Here is a 14,610-nt window from a genome sequence, read left to right as displayed (position 1 = left end):
ATCATGTGTGTAAAGCACGCTCCAAGTGCCCGGGAAAGGGTCCATTCATTTCCTCCACACTAGGGGCCCTCAGAGGGTATGTCTTCCCCTCCACACATGGTGACTCCGCGGGTAACTCCGTAACGGGACAGGACATCATGGGAACCCTACACTACGGTCTCCCTTATTAATGAGCTACATTGCTCTCTGCATAAAGGATCTCATCACTCCAGGCTCGGGACTTCCCCTTTGGTAAAGAGACACAGAGAGATTCCTGGGAGGAACACGGCATTTTGAAATCACAACCACCAAGGAAACGTGAAAGAGCAACCCAACCTCCACACCTACTGCTGCTTGCCATGTCTCTGCACTTCCTTCCCCATGTCTTTTTTTTCTTTTTTTGAGACGGAGTCTCTGTTGCCCAGGCTGGAGTGCAGTGATGTGATCCCGGCTCACTGCAAGCTCCGCCTCCTGGGTTCCCGCCATTCTCCTGCCTCAGCCTCCCGAGTAGCTGGGACTACAGGCGCCAGCCACCTCGCCCAGCTAGCTTTTTTTGTATTTTTTAGTAGAGACAGGGTTTCACCGTGTTAGCCAGGATGGTCTCGAACTCCTGACCTTGTGATCCGCCCGTCTCGGCCTCCCAAAGTGCTGGGATTACAGGTGAGAGAGCCACCGCACCAGGCCCCTTCCCCATGTCTTATAAAGCAGTGGTGTAAACACAGCCTGGACAAGACGCACCTGTCAGAGATCTCGGAGCCTTCTTCGAGGCCGGGCAGCAGGCCGACGATGAAGGCCTGCAGACTGGGCAGGAGCAGCTTCTGCAGTGGGAGGAAGTACTTCTCGTACAGGGTGAGCAGCACCGGCCTCACCGACACCGCGGCATGTGCCAGGAGAGGAAACAACCCGTAGCTTCGAGAAAGAACGAGAGGGAACAGGGCAGAAATAAGATACCCAGTCAGAAGTCCCAGGTGACAAGCCAGCCAAGGGGAGTTTTCACAAGCAAACAGCTGGCCATTTAAATTGCTGGTTTCGATGTGTGTATGACATGAGATGGTCACAAAACACTGTTACGTAATGAGCTGGCAATGAAGCTGTCCGCACGTTCAGATCCTAAAGTTCCCTTATAGAAAAGTCAGGACAGATAGACTCTAGAAGGCACCCAGTGACGTCTCCTGATTATGGCTTTATGATTAATTGTTGCACACACAGCCCCACGCTTATTTTGCCTGTCATTTTCTCATCTTGTGAGCTGAAATACTGGTTACTTGGGTAATAAAAAGGAACACAGCAGAGAAGCAATCGTACCTGTACAGAAACAAGTCCTTGGCCAGCCATTTGGTCCCCACAATTTTAAAGATAATCTCGTAGGTTTCTAGGGCTTTTAAGTGCACACCACTGGGCAGGGCAGGATGCAAACACTGAGCTAATCTTTTGCTGATGAGGAGCCGTCTTGGCAACAAGGAGTACCTCAGGTTACTCTGAAGAGCCTGTCAAACGAGAAAAAAAACACATGAGGAAGAAGGCAGTGATATTTACAATGGAGAGTGAATCTGCTGAAGCCAGAGAGACTGCAGCCATGCCCTGGTGTGGCTGTCAAGAAAGAGATGTACTCAACAAGGGGGCAGAGGGACTGCGTGGCGAGAGTCCACAGCAGCTCTGGCAGCGCTGGAGATGAGGCAGGCACGACTTTCTTAGTACGTGGCCAGCTTCTCGGTCACACCTCGGAGCCCACGATGGGTGAGAGCCGTGTGCTTCTCTGTCTCAGGAAGCCATGAGTAGGGGCTCACCCAGAAGATATGGATTGGGATTAAAGGAGACCCTTCCAGGCTGTGACTCCTGACATTTCTACCAGTTGGAGATGGTGCTGGGAGGGACCCGTGTTCCCAGGAGGAAAACCGCACCACCCCACTGGCCTGGAGCAATGGTTGTCCCGAGCTAGGCTTCCATAAGCAAGACACGCAACATGTCTGCCGGAAAGCATCCCAGGGTGCTTGCTCTACCCAAGAGAAAAAGGTCCAGAGTGTGAACAGATCGATGCCATCCTTCATGGCATTGAGTAACCATGGGCAGAGTTCTGTGCGTGGGAGGCCCCTCATGGCTTAATCTTTTTTTTTTTTTTTTTTTTTTTTTTTTTTTTTTTTTTTTTTTTTGAGACACAGTCTTGCTCTGTCACTCAGGCTGGAATGCAGTGGCGCGATCTCAGCTCACTGCAGCCTCTGCCTCCCAGGTTCAAGCAACTCTCCTGCCTCAGCCTCCCAAGTAGCTGGGACTATAGGAGAGTGCCATCACGCCTGACTAATTTTTTGTATTTGTAGTAGAGACAGGGTTTCACCGTGTTAGCCAGGATGGTGTCGATCTCCTGACCTCATGATCTACCCACCTCAGCTTCCCAAAGTGCTAAAATTACAGGTGTGATCTACTGCACCCGGCCGGCTTAATCTTTTAACAGAGTGTCTGATGTTATGGGGGAACGATCCGCATAAGTAGTTCATTTGCTCACACAAATATTTACTGAAAGCCTACAGGGTAAAGTTCACGCTTCTTTTTTTTTTTTTTTTTTTTTTTGAGACGGAGTCTTGCTCTCTTCTCTCGCCCAGGCTGGAGTGCAATGGCATGATGTTGGCTCACTGAAACCTCCACCTCCTGTACCTCCTGGGTTCAAGCGATTCTCCTTTCTTAGCCTCCTGAGTAGCTGGGATTACAGGCACACACCACCACATCCAGCTACTTTTTGTATTTTTAGTAGAGATGGGGTTTCACCATGTTGGTCAGACTGGTCTTGAACTCCTGACCTCAAGGGATCCACCCGCCTCGGCCTCCCAAAGTGCTGGGATTACAGGCGTGAGCCACTGCGTCCAGCCAAGTTCACGCTTCTTAAAAGGTCATAAAGGCCTCCCAAGCACGGCTCCTGCCTGTTCTGCCTGCAACCTGTGGCTCCAGTCTGCCTTTCACTGCCCCTCGCCTAAATGCCCTTCCAGCCACCTTGCTAACTCTTCCTCACGTGTGATTTAGCTCAGTGACCCCATCTCAGGGAGGCAGAACAGGCCTTCCCTCTGCAGTGCGAGGGCAGGGACTATCTTACTCTTCTCTGCTGTCTCCAGCACGTTGCACAGTGCCTAGAACAAAGCGGGCAGTCAGGAAGAGCATCTAAGACATGTGCAATGCCAGCTGCATTCCATCCACATCAGAATCGTGGGCTCTCGGCCTCATGACCGCAGGACCATGACAACTTTCCTGTTGTATGCAAAGACTACGATCCCACCTCTAAAACACACTCAGGTTATGTAGGACATAAAAGGAAGACAAGGAAAACAAGAATATTTTTCATCAGAGACCTGTGGTCTAAGTGAATTCTCAAATTCAATAAAACGACATCTTAAAAAAAAAAAAATCAGATATGGCCAGGTGCGGTGGCTCACACCTATAATCCCGGCACTTTGGGAGGCAGAGGTGGGTGGATCACAAGGTCAGGAGTTCAAGACCAGTCTGGCCAACATGATGAAACCCCGTCTCTACTAAAGATATAAAAAATTAGCCGGGCATGGTGGTGAGCGCCTATAATCCCAGCTACTCGGGAGGCTGAGGCAGGAGAATCACTTGAACCCAGGAGGTGGAGGTTGCAGTGAGCCAAGATTGCACCATTGTACTCCAGCCTGGGCGACAGGGTGAGATTCTATCTCAAAAAAAGAAAAAAAAAAAAAAAAAAGAGAGAGAGAGAGAGAGAGAAATGCAGCAAGAGCAAAGGCAATGAGCCAACTGGACTTAGAAAAATGAAAAGATGCCTTTCCTTTGTGATAAGAAAAATAAAATTAGTATTATAGTAAAATATCATTTTCTTCACCTGTCAGAGTGAGGTAAGCTTGACTCAAGCATATAGGTTCCAGCGTAGAGCAGAGTGATCTAGAGATCAGGAACAAAGCTAATCAAAACCAGGTCTGGATTTGGCCAGACAGAAGTTGCTAGACTGCTCCTTGGCGCTGTCATCACACAGAGATTGAGTGTTTACACACTCCACATGGAGGCTCGCACTTAACAAATGCTTCAAAACTAAGACTAAACAAACCAGTAAACAAAACTGAGGCTATTACTAATGCCTGGTCTAAGTATGCAAGCTTGGGCACCAGAGCCTCCCATTCCAGTTTCACAATTTGCTGGTTGGGCAAATTACCTTTCTGGGCTGCAGTTTCATCTGTAAAAATGAGGACCGTGATACCTCACGAAGTTACAAGCATAAAGAGATACGATGTGTAAGGAATTTAGCATAGTGCCCAGCACAAAGCAAGCAATTCACACACATGACCTCTTATTATAATGACAAATTGAAAAATAAGCAGAAGATTTAAAGAAGGAGACAAAATGCATTGTCTTTTAGGAGAATCAGTTGAAACCCAGTTGTTTACTAGTGATATCCTTTATCGTTAACAAAAGCAACAAGGGCATTAATTAGAGAAATTGAGAAAAATATAGTATTAGAAAAGAAACTGTTGTATGTTTGATGGTGAGATCAACTGCAGGTCCAAAATATGGCGAGAATTTTAACAGATGCTGAAGTCATGGAAGAAATCTGCATGTAAGAGGTACAGCTGATGAACCTAAAATTTCCTTTTAAGATGACACAAAAAAGATAAATAATAATAATAGTAATAATATTTAACATTAAAAGGAGATAAGGTATTATTTCTTAAAAGACACAGTGATTTTTTTTTTTTTTTTTGAGACCGAGTCTCACTCTGTTGCCCAGGCTGGAGTACAGTGGTGAGATCTCGGCTCACTGCAACCTTCGCCTCCCAGGTTCAGACGATTCTCTTGCCTCAGCCTCCTGAGTAGCTGAGATTACAGGCACCCACCATCACGTCCAGCTAATTTTTGTATTTTTAGTAGAGATAGGGTTTCACCATGTTGGCCAGGCTGGTCTCAAACTCCTGACCTCAAGTAATCTGCTCGCCTTGGCCTCCCAAAATGCTGAGATTACAGGTGTGAGCCACCACGCCCAGCCGACATGGTGAAAAGTGTCTAAAGAAACAATCTGCCTCCAGACACAAGACTGGAGATTAGAATCAACCAAGTGAAAATGCTTTCCATTTAATAGATTTGAAGCACCTTTGGAAACAAAAGGTTACTCACTCTAGTCCCCTAGACAGAACTCCCTTGTCCCCCCGTGTAGACTTAATCCATGCAGAAAATAGGGTGGTGAATCCTATTGAAAAATATCTTCCGCATCTATTAGAAGGACCAAAATCCAGAACACTGGCACCACCGAATGCTGGTGAGGATGTGGAGCAACAGGAACTCTCATTCATCGCTGATGGGAATGCAAAACGGTGCAGCCACTTTGGAAGACAGTTAGCAGTTCCTTACAAAACTAAACGTGCTCTTCCCAAATGGTCTAGTAATCATGCTTGCTGGCATTTACCCAAAGAAGCTGGAGATCGATGGTAGGGTACAATACAAATGTACTTAATACCACTGAACTGTGCACTTAAAAATGGTTAAAATAGGCCTGCGCGGTGGCTCCAGCCTGTAATCCCAGCACTTTGGGAGGCTGAGATGGGCGGATCACGAGGTCAGGAGATCGAGACCATCCTGGCTAACACGGTGAAACCCCATCTCTACTAAAAAATACAAAAAACTAGCCGGGCAAGGTGGCGGGTGCCTGTAGTCCCAGCTACTCCGGAGGCTGAGGCAGGAGAATGGTGTAAACCCAGGAGGCAGAGCTTGCAGTGAGCTGAGATCCGGCCACTGCACTCCAGCCCGGGCGACAGAGCAAGACTCCGTCTCAAAAAAAAAAAAAAAAAATTGGTTAAAATGGTCAACTTCAGGCTATGTGTATTTTACCACAATAGCATAAAGAGAAAAGAAATAATGCTGTTTCATGGCAACTGCTCTTGCTGGCTAAGGCTGCAAGAGCCACGAACTCTTTTTTTTTGAGATGGAGTCTTACTCTGTTGCCAGGCTGGAGTGCAATGGCGTGATCTTGGCTCACTGCAACATCCACCTTCTGGGTTCAAGTGATTCTCCTGCCTCCGCCTCCCAAGTAGCTAGGATTACAAGCACATGCCACCATGCCCAGCTAATTTTTGTATTTTTAGTAGAGACGGGGTTTCACTATGTTGGCCAGATTGGTCTCGAACTCCTGACCTCAAGTGATTCACCTGCCTTGGCCTCCCAAAGTGTTAGGATTACAAGCATGAGCCACAACGCCCGGCCTAGCCATGAACTCGAGTGACGCTTGGACGCCAGCCCCTCCTGGACTGAACTGACCAGAGAACAATGGCACTCATTTCAGCAAATCCTGAGGCAGCCCAGGGATTTGGTCCAGCTCTCCTGAGAGTGAGCTTTCAATCTTTAATTAGCACAATAACCACCTTCTAGGGCTTGCAGACTCCTGATTTCCTCTTCAGGGTGTGTGTGTGGGTATGTGTTTTTTTTCTGGCTTGTTTTTAAAGTTCTAGTGGGGTTTGTCTTATTCTCTGACAGCGTCTTCACCCTTTGCCCAACAACACACTTCAGCTCCCATTTGGCAACGTAGCTGACACTATGACCCACTAGCCACGGCTAGAAAAACTCCAAGATAAGAAGTATTTGGATGCCAAGAAGGAAGACCTGCTCTCAAATTCCCTCTAACTCTCATCTAGGAGGAGAACCATACAGAGCTCCTGACCTCATGGATGGTCTTGGTGACCTTTCCTTCTTTGAGCTAAAACTGGGCCACGTGTCACTCTCATCCCTCTCCCAGCAGGCCCTGGGCTGCCAAGACTCGAATCACAGCACAAATTGGGTGTGCCACCCTCACACTACCTTTCTCATCTCCATCCTCCATCCAGGCTTTGCCAAGAACCTTCTCCAGCAAGAAAAGCTCGGCAAACATTTCCGGGACAGTTTCACTGTCCAGAAACCCCAACTGGCTGGCCAGTAAGCTTAATATATGTATCATATGAGAAACGTTCTTCTGCAACTGTAGAATAAATATCACAGAGAAACAGCTGAACTGAGGCCAGGCGCAATGGCTCACGCCTGTAATCCCAGCACTCTGGGAGGCTGAGGTGGGCAGATCACTTGAGGTCAGGAGTTTGATGTCAGCCTGGGCAACATGGTGAAACCCTGTCCCTACTAAAAATACAAAAATTAGCCAGGTGTAGTAGCACGCACCTGTAATCTCAGATACTCAGGAGACTGAGGTAGGAGGATCACTTGAACCCGGGAGGCAGAGGTTGCAGTGAGTTGAGATTGCGCCACTACACTCCAGCCTGGGTGAGAGAGTGAGACTCCATCTCGAAAAAAAAAAAAAAGAGATGAACTGGCCAGGAAAAATGGCCATGTTTTCAAAATCACTTTAAATTTCATTAATTTATTTATTTAGAGAGAGAGTCTCACTCTGTCCCCAAGTGCTGGAGTGCAGTAGTGCAATCTCAGCTTACTGCAACCTCCACCTCCTGGGTTCAAGAGATTCTCCTGCCTCAGTCTCCTGAGTAGCTGGGATTACAGGCGCCCACCACCATGCCCAGCTAATTTTTTTTTTTTGTATTTTTAGTACAGACGGGGTTTCACCATGTTGGCTAGGCTGGTCTTGAACTCCTGACCTCAGACAATCTACCTGCCTCAGCCTCCCAAAGTGCTGGGATTAAAGGTGTAAGCCACTGTGCCCAACCCAAAACCTTTTTTTTTTTTTTTTTTTGGAGACAGAGTTTCTCTCTGTCACCCAGGATGGAGTGCAGTAGTGCGATCTTGGCTCACTGCAACCTCTGCCTCCCAGGTTCCAGCAATTCTTCTGCCTCAGTCTCCCGAGTAGCTGGGACTACAGGCGCACGCAACCATGCCTGGCTAACTTTTGTATTTTTTAGTAGAGACAGGGTTTCACCATATTGACCAGGCTGGTCTCGAACTCTTGAATTCATGGTCCACCCATTTCAGCCTCCCAAAATGCTGGGATTACAGGCGTGAGCCATTGTGCCCAACCCAAAATCACTTTTTTATTTTTTTTGAGACGGAGTCTCGCTTTGTCACTCAGGCTGGAGTGCAGTGGTGCGAACTTGGCTCACTGCAACCTCTGCCTCCCAGGTTCCAGCGATTCTCCTGCCTCAGTCTCCTGAGTAGCTGGGACTACAGGTGCGTGCCACCACGCCTGACTAATTTTTGTATTTTTTAGTAGATACAGTGTTTCACCATATTGGCCAGGCTGGTCTCGAACTCCTGACCTCGTGATCCACCCGTCTCGGCCTCCCAAAGTGCTGGGATTACAGGTGTGAGTCACTGCACTCGGCCTTCAAAATCACTTTTTAAAGTGAAAAAAAAAAAAGGAGAAACTGATTAAACAGGAAATTAAACTTTCTTATTGATTTCACTCAGGAACTATACTGTTCTAAAAGCATTCCTTGAGATATAATTAGGACATAATTACAGTATTTTTGACCTCATTATATTCATAGGCTCAGTAGGCTGGCCTTAAAATACTAAAATGTAAATATAAAGTATGTTTGAAAAAAAAGATTCAAACTACATCCAAGCTTAATAGAAATCAGGAAGTGTCGCCATTGCTCCACCCAAGAAGGTATCTTTGTTTTCCTTTGACTTTACACAAACTGACAGTATGACAGTCCCCAGGACACGGCATGATTTAGAAGCATTCTGTGTAGGCCACATGATGAAAAATTCCAGAAGGCTACACCATGGATATAAAAGTTAATATGCTTAAAAATGGTTAAGATGGTAAATTTTATGTTATATGTATTTTACCGCAATTTACAATGTTTATATGTATTTTACCAAATTTAAAATACTTTTAAAAAGGAGTAATTGAACCATATGGGCGGGGAGGTGAGAGAATTACGTTTTATTTTTAAAACGCTTTATTTAGCCTGTAAAATAAAAATGCGAAATGTTTCCTTTAAAAGTTCCTAGAAGAGATAGTCACCCTACTGTTGCACAGAGTACAATGCTGACTTCAGAACGCCAGATGTCTTTGTCTAGAAAGACATGTAAGTTAGCCAATGTAAAAGCACGTCTCCCATCAAGCGAACGAGGAGCTAGATTTTTCACGGTGAAACACTGACATGTCTTCCTTATGGAAGTCAAGCATCTTTATAAGGGTGTTCTTTTCATGCCACTGAAAGGAAGCTGCACAGTGGCACCGTGAGTCAGGGAGGCCAGGTGGCACGGGCTCGAACCCTCAGTGAAGCACTTGCCAGGGGGCACTGTTAGTGCCCTTTAGACAGGACGAAAATGGAACAGACGCAGAGCAGTAACAAACCAGCACTTGGCCGCAACTTCCCAAGTGCTCACGGTGTGGCATTCCCCCGTGCCTGAAATGGCATGACCCGCTTGCTTTGCCAGCTTGAGGGAGTGGTGGTGGCAAGAGATAAGCTGGAAAACAGGCACAAGGCAAGGCTGTCGAGAGCCATCTCAGGGAGTCAGGGTTCCACAGGTAACCAGTGAGACCAGCTTTTGTTGAACTGGGAGAGCAATGCTGCTATAACTCCTATGTAAACAAGGAGCTTCCTTCTCCGAAAGGTCACAGCTGAAATATCATTGTGTTCTATTTACCTAAGTCAGCTGAACCCTAACAGGGCCATGCATGCGATTAATCAGCTCTCAGCATGAGTTATGACATCCACATCTCCAAATCCCAGCTTCCAATAAAGCTGCTAGCAAGGAATGGGTCACTCAGGCTAACTCCATCTTCTGCATCAGGTAAGGAGACACATTAGAATATGCATTTTTTTTCCTTTTAAAATGTTCTTAAAATACTACGCTGCTTGAGTAGGAGTAGAACTGAAGGCTGAGTGTATCACCTACTAGAGATTTTAAAAGCATGTTCAGAAAAAAAAGAGGCAGGCCAGGTGCAGTGGCTTATGCCTATAATCCCAGCACTTTGGGAGGCCAAGGCGGGTGAACTGCTTCAGTCCAAGAGTTGAAGACCAACAACATGGCAAAACCCTGTCTCTACAAAAAAATACAAAAATTAGCTGGGCATGGTGATGTGCACCTGTAGTCCTAGCTACTCTGGAGGCTGAGGCAGGAGGATCACTTGAGTCTAGGAGATCAAGGCTGTGGTGAGCTACGAACACACCTCTGCACTCCAGCCTGGGCAACAGAGTGAGACCCTGTCTCAAAAATAAAAAATAAAATAAATAGGCTGGGCATGGTGGCTTATGCCTATAATCCCAGCACTTTGGGAGGCCAAGGAAGGCAGATCACCTGATTGGGAGTTCAAGACCAGCCTGGCCGACATAGTGAAACCCCGTCTCTACTAAAAAAAAAATACAAAAATTAGCCAGGTGTGGTAGCAGCCTCCCGTAATCCTAGCTACTCGGGAGGCTGAGGCAGGAGAATCACTTGAACCCGGGAGGCGGAGGCTGCAGTGAGCCGAGATGTTGCCACTGCCCTCCAGCCTGGGGACAGAGCAAGACTCTGTCGAAAGCCGGGCCTTAGCTTCAGCAATGTCATTCCCCCAACAGACGGTGAGTGGGTGCTGGCCATAGTCAAGCACCCGCTTGACAGGGGAGGGGAGGGGAGAGGAGAGGAGGGGAGGGGAGGGGAGAGGAGAGGAGTGGAGGGGAGGGGAGAGGAGAGGAGTGGAGGGGAGGGGAGAGGAGAGGAGTGGAGGGGAGGGGAGGAGAGGGGCGGAGCAGCCAGCTCATCCAGGCCAGGCCTAATGGCGGAAGACCACAGTGGGTGCTTGACTGTGGCCAGCACCCACTCACCATCTGTGGGGGGAATGACATTGCTGAAGTCAAGGCCTGAGCCTTGGCAGCTTGGCCGGTTCAGAAACTCATTTTTATCAGTTTACCCAGAGGTGGTTCTGCTGTGGAGGGAATGTTTTGCTGGCCGCTGGTCGAGTTCCTAAGATGAGCTCCAAAAGTCAATGGGAGGGGAACTGTGACAGAGGCCAGGATCTGAACAGCAGGCCTGGGTCTGAGTCCAGGCTCCAGCTCTCATCTGAGCAAGCCTGTCACAAGTCACCTGATAGCTCTGAGGCTCTGCTTTCTCACCCATTATTTCTGAAACCTGGAATCCTCCGAAGTCAGCACCATTCAGTCCCTTTTACTGAAGAAGGAGCTAGAGCTCAGAGGTTTGCCTGCAGCTTCCCAGGTGTGCAGAGTATTTCAGGTCCGCCAGCGCCCTGCAAAGCCCACACTCCGGGGGTAGGGGTGGAACATGCAGACATGTCAGGGGAGGCTGAGGAAGTGCTGTAGGTGACCAAAAATGTGCTATCACCTACTCATAAGCTGGTCACGCAGGATAAACTCAAAAAGGAGCTGAAACCTACAGAGTATTCATTCTATTTCCACTTCCCCAGTGTGTCAGGGTTAACACTGGATATGCATACACATGTCCACACATGCAAGCACACAAATACATACACACATACTTCCCATATACACACACACACCCTCTACACAGGCACATACACATTCCACACATATACACTGCATACACATACACACATGCATACACACATCCCACACGTGTACACATGCACAAGTCATGAGCAATAGGGCCTGTCAACGACACAGGCTGTTCCCAATCTCTTAGTTAAGACGACTAAGGAATCCACATGCTAGATCAGAAAATCACTTCTTCTTTTTTTTTTTTTTGAGACGAAGTCTTGCTCTGTTGTCCAGGCTGGAGTGCAGTGGCACAATCTTAGCTCAATGCAACCTCCGCCTCCTGGGGTTCAAGCAATTCTCGTGCCTTGGCCTCCCGAGTAGCTGGGATTACAGGCGCCCGCCACCACGCCCAGCTAATTTTTGTATTTTTAGTAGAGACAGGGTTTCATCATGTTGGCCAGGCTGGTCTCAAACTCCTGACCTCAAGTGATCCACCCGCCTTGGCCACCCAAAGTGCTGGGATTACAGGTGTGAGCCACCGCACCTGGCCCAGAAAATTACTTCTTAAAACACAAGGCAACAAACTCACCGCTGCCTTACAGTGGGTAAGCTGCAGTACACGTGTGCAAATGCTGCCCCTTATTTTTCCCGTCAGAGTTTATTATGACACTTAGACTCAAAGCCACTCCGTCTTGCCACTAACGCCTATTTTCCCTGTCTTCCCACAGAGGAAATTTAGGTAGCTGTGATGCTGTATAGTACCTTCCGCATTTCTAGACTTATTTTATTCTTTTGCGATGGCACAGCACTTCCTCAGCGTTCCCGACATTGTCCCATGTTGCCCTCAACCCTGGAGTCGACCGCAGCCAGAATGTCTGCCATGCCACAGCATGCCAAGGCTGGGAAACCAGGGATACAGGAGCTCATTTCTGCATTTGGTTCATGCAAGGGCTCAGTGACATCCCCAAAAGATCCAAGCATTTTGGTGCCTTACATGCTGCCAATGATGAGTCGGCTCTTTTTTTTTAGACAAGGTCTTGCTCCGTGGCTCAGGCTAAAGTACAGTTGTGCAAACACGGCTCACGGTAGCCTCAACCTTCTGGGCTCAAGCAGTTCTCCTGCCTCAACCTCTCAAATAGCTGGGACCACAGGTACACACTATCACACCTGGCTAATTTTAACTTTTATTGTAGAGATGGGGTCTGGCTACGTTGCTCAGGCTGGTCTCAAACTCCTGGTCTCAAGCCGGCCTCCCACCTCAGCCTCTCAAAGTGCTGGGATTATAGATGTGAGCCAGCACGCCCTGCCAGTGAGTTGACTCTTAATCTATCTTTCCCTGTCATGGCAGTGTGTGCTCCTTTTTGTCTCTTTGTATGAGAAGAAAACCTTTCCAGAAGCCACCCTGCAGCCTTCCTGGAATATCTCATTGGGCTAGAGCAGGTCATGTGCCCACCTTGAAATTAATCCCTGCCAAGGGAAACAGGATATCTAGGATGAAGTCCTAGAACAATAACATTTACTGCTGGAGCACATCACCACGTGATCCCCAAATATAACTGGGGTTCTCTATTGGCAAGAAAGAAGAGGGGAGAATGGTTATCAGGTAGGTAACCAGTGAGTCTGCCCCAATCTCAGAAGTAAGTGGTGAGTGTGAACATGACCTCAGGTGCTCCAATTCCAGGCTCCTTCCCGAATTCCACAAATCTGAATTAGATTATTTTCCAACATATTTGCTTCCCAGGCACATCTTAGGTGTTGGGAAAATCTAGCCTAAGTACAAGAATCACCCCCAAACACAAGAGTAATATGGAAGGCAGAACTGTGATGTCTGGCAAAAAGCAATTCAATACTTTACATGTTGATCAGGTAATGAAATGACATGCCTTTCTCGCCATATAAAGATAAGTAGTTATTAAAGTTAGTAACCAAGGAATAAACTGGTTCTTTATGAGACAAGAAGCAGAGGGAGGTCACGGGGCAGAGATAACGGTGAAACACTATAGACTCTTCCATTAAAATCAGTGCAAGCCAGGTGAGTGCAGGCACTGGACCTGGCCCACCCAAATCACAACTCCTTTCTTCTGCAGTTAGGGCTGCAGCTGGGCCATGGCTGCCTAGGCTCCCTGGGAGGCACAGGTGCACATAACACGTGCCATCAGGACCTGGCTTGTTAAAACCTCAGTATGTGTGCTTCTCTGTGTCCTTCTCTCTTCCTGTGGGACAGAATGGCAATGAACGCAGAAACTGTGGAAGTCACGTGTTCAAAAAGACAGAGTCCTGAGCCAGGCGTGGTGGCTCACAGCTGTAATCCCAGCACTTTGGGAGGCTGAGGCGGGTGGATTACCTGAGGTCAGGAGTTCGTAACCAGCCTGGCCAACATGGTGAAACCCCATCTCTACTAAAAATACAAAAATTAGCCAGGTGTGGTGGCACACACCTGTAACCCCAGCTACTCGGGAGGCTGAGGCAGGAGAATCGCTTAAGCCTGGGAGACGGAGGTTGCAGTAAGCCGAGATCATGCCCCTGCACTCCAGCCTGGCTGACAGAGCGAGACTGTCTCAAAAAAAAAAAAAAAAAAAAAAAAAAAGAAGACAAGAGTCCTGGCTTGAGTTTCTGGAATGACCGTGTAGAAGAGAGCTGCCCATCCATCTGAATAACATGCTTAACTGATACATGAGTAAGGATAAACTTCAATTATATCAAGGGCATTGATTTTGGACTTCTTTATTACAGCAGCCAACATTATATGGTTAATACACTGAGAGTAACATTGCTATTCAACACTGTTCTGGGAAATGCTAGCAAAATATTAGGAAAAAATAAAAATATAAATCAGTATTGGTTGATGGTACACCTGTCTACCTGAGAAAATAATCCCATTTACAATAGCAAAAACACATGTATAAAATACTTAACATACTTGAGGAACAGGAAGGTCTTATGTAAGAAGAACTCTTAAGGACACAAGTGAATACTGTTTTTTTTTGTTTGTTTGTTTGTTTGTTTGTTTTGAGACACAGTCTCACTCTCTCTGACAACCCAGGCTGGAGTGCAGTGGCATAATCTTAGCTCATTGCAACCTCTGTCTCATGGGTTCAAGTGATTCTCATGCCTCAGTCTCCCAAGTAGCTGGGAATACACGTGTATGCCACCATGCCCAGCTAATTTTTGTATTTTTAGTAGAGATGGGGTTTTGCCATGTTGGCCAAGCTGGTCTCAAACTCCTGACTTCAGGTGATCCATCTGCCTTGGCCTCCCAAAGTGCTGGGATTACAGGCATAAGCCATTGTGCCCAGCCACTTTT

The 14,610-nt window shown here is 47.3% G+C and overlaps 1 protein-coding gene across 2 annotated transcripts in view; it reads right to left on the bottom strand.

Annotated features, from left to right (window-relative positions):
* DOP1B (DOP1 leucine zipper like protein B) overlaps window positions 1-14,610 on the bottom strand; it is a 124,047-nt gene that overhangs the window by 83,590 nt on the left and 25,847 nt on the right. For both annotated transcript variants that reach the window (XR_004052763.1, XM_030915409.1), the window contains exons 3-4: window positions 1,285-1,466; window positions 718-888 (exon numbers count right to left, since the gene is read on the bottom strand). Coding sequence is in view for 1 of the 2 variants with exons in the window: in XM_030915409.1 (XP_030771269.1) it covers window positions 718-888; window positions 1,285-1,466 (353 nt within the window). In the remaining variant the exon portion in view is untranslated. The remainder of the gene's footprint in view (window positions 1-717; window positions 889-1,284; window positions 1,467-14,610) is intronic.

The sequence above is a fragment of the Rhinopithecus roxellana genome, chromosome 13 (genome assembly GCF_007565055.1).
Source record: "Rhinopithecus roxellana isolate Shanxi Qingling chromosome 13, ASM756505v1, whole genome shotgun sequence".
Taxonomy (NCBI): Eukaryota; Metazoa; Chordata; class Mammalia; order Primates; family Cercopithecidae; genus Rhinopithecus; species Rhinopithecus roxellana.
Note: the sequence above shows the minus strand (reverse complement) of the source record. Positions and strands in the feature narration are given on the sequence as shown.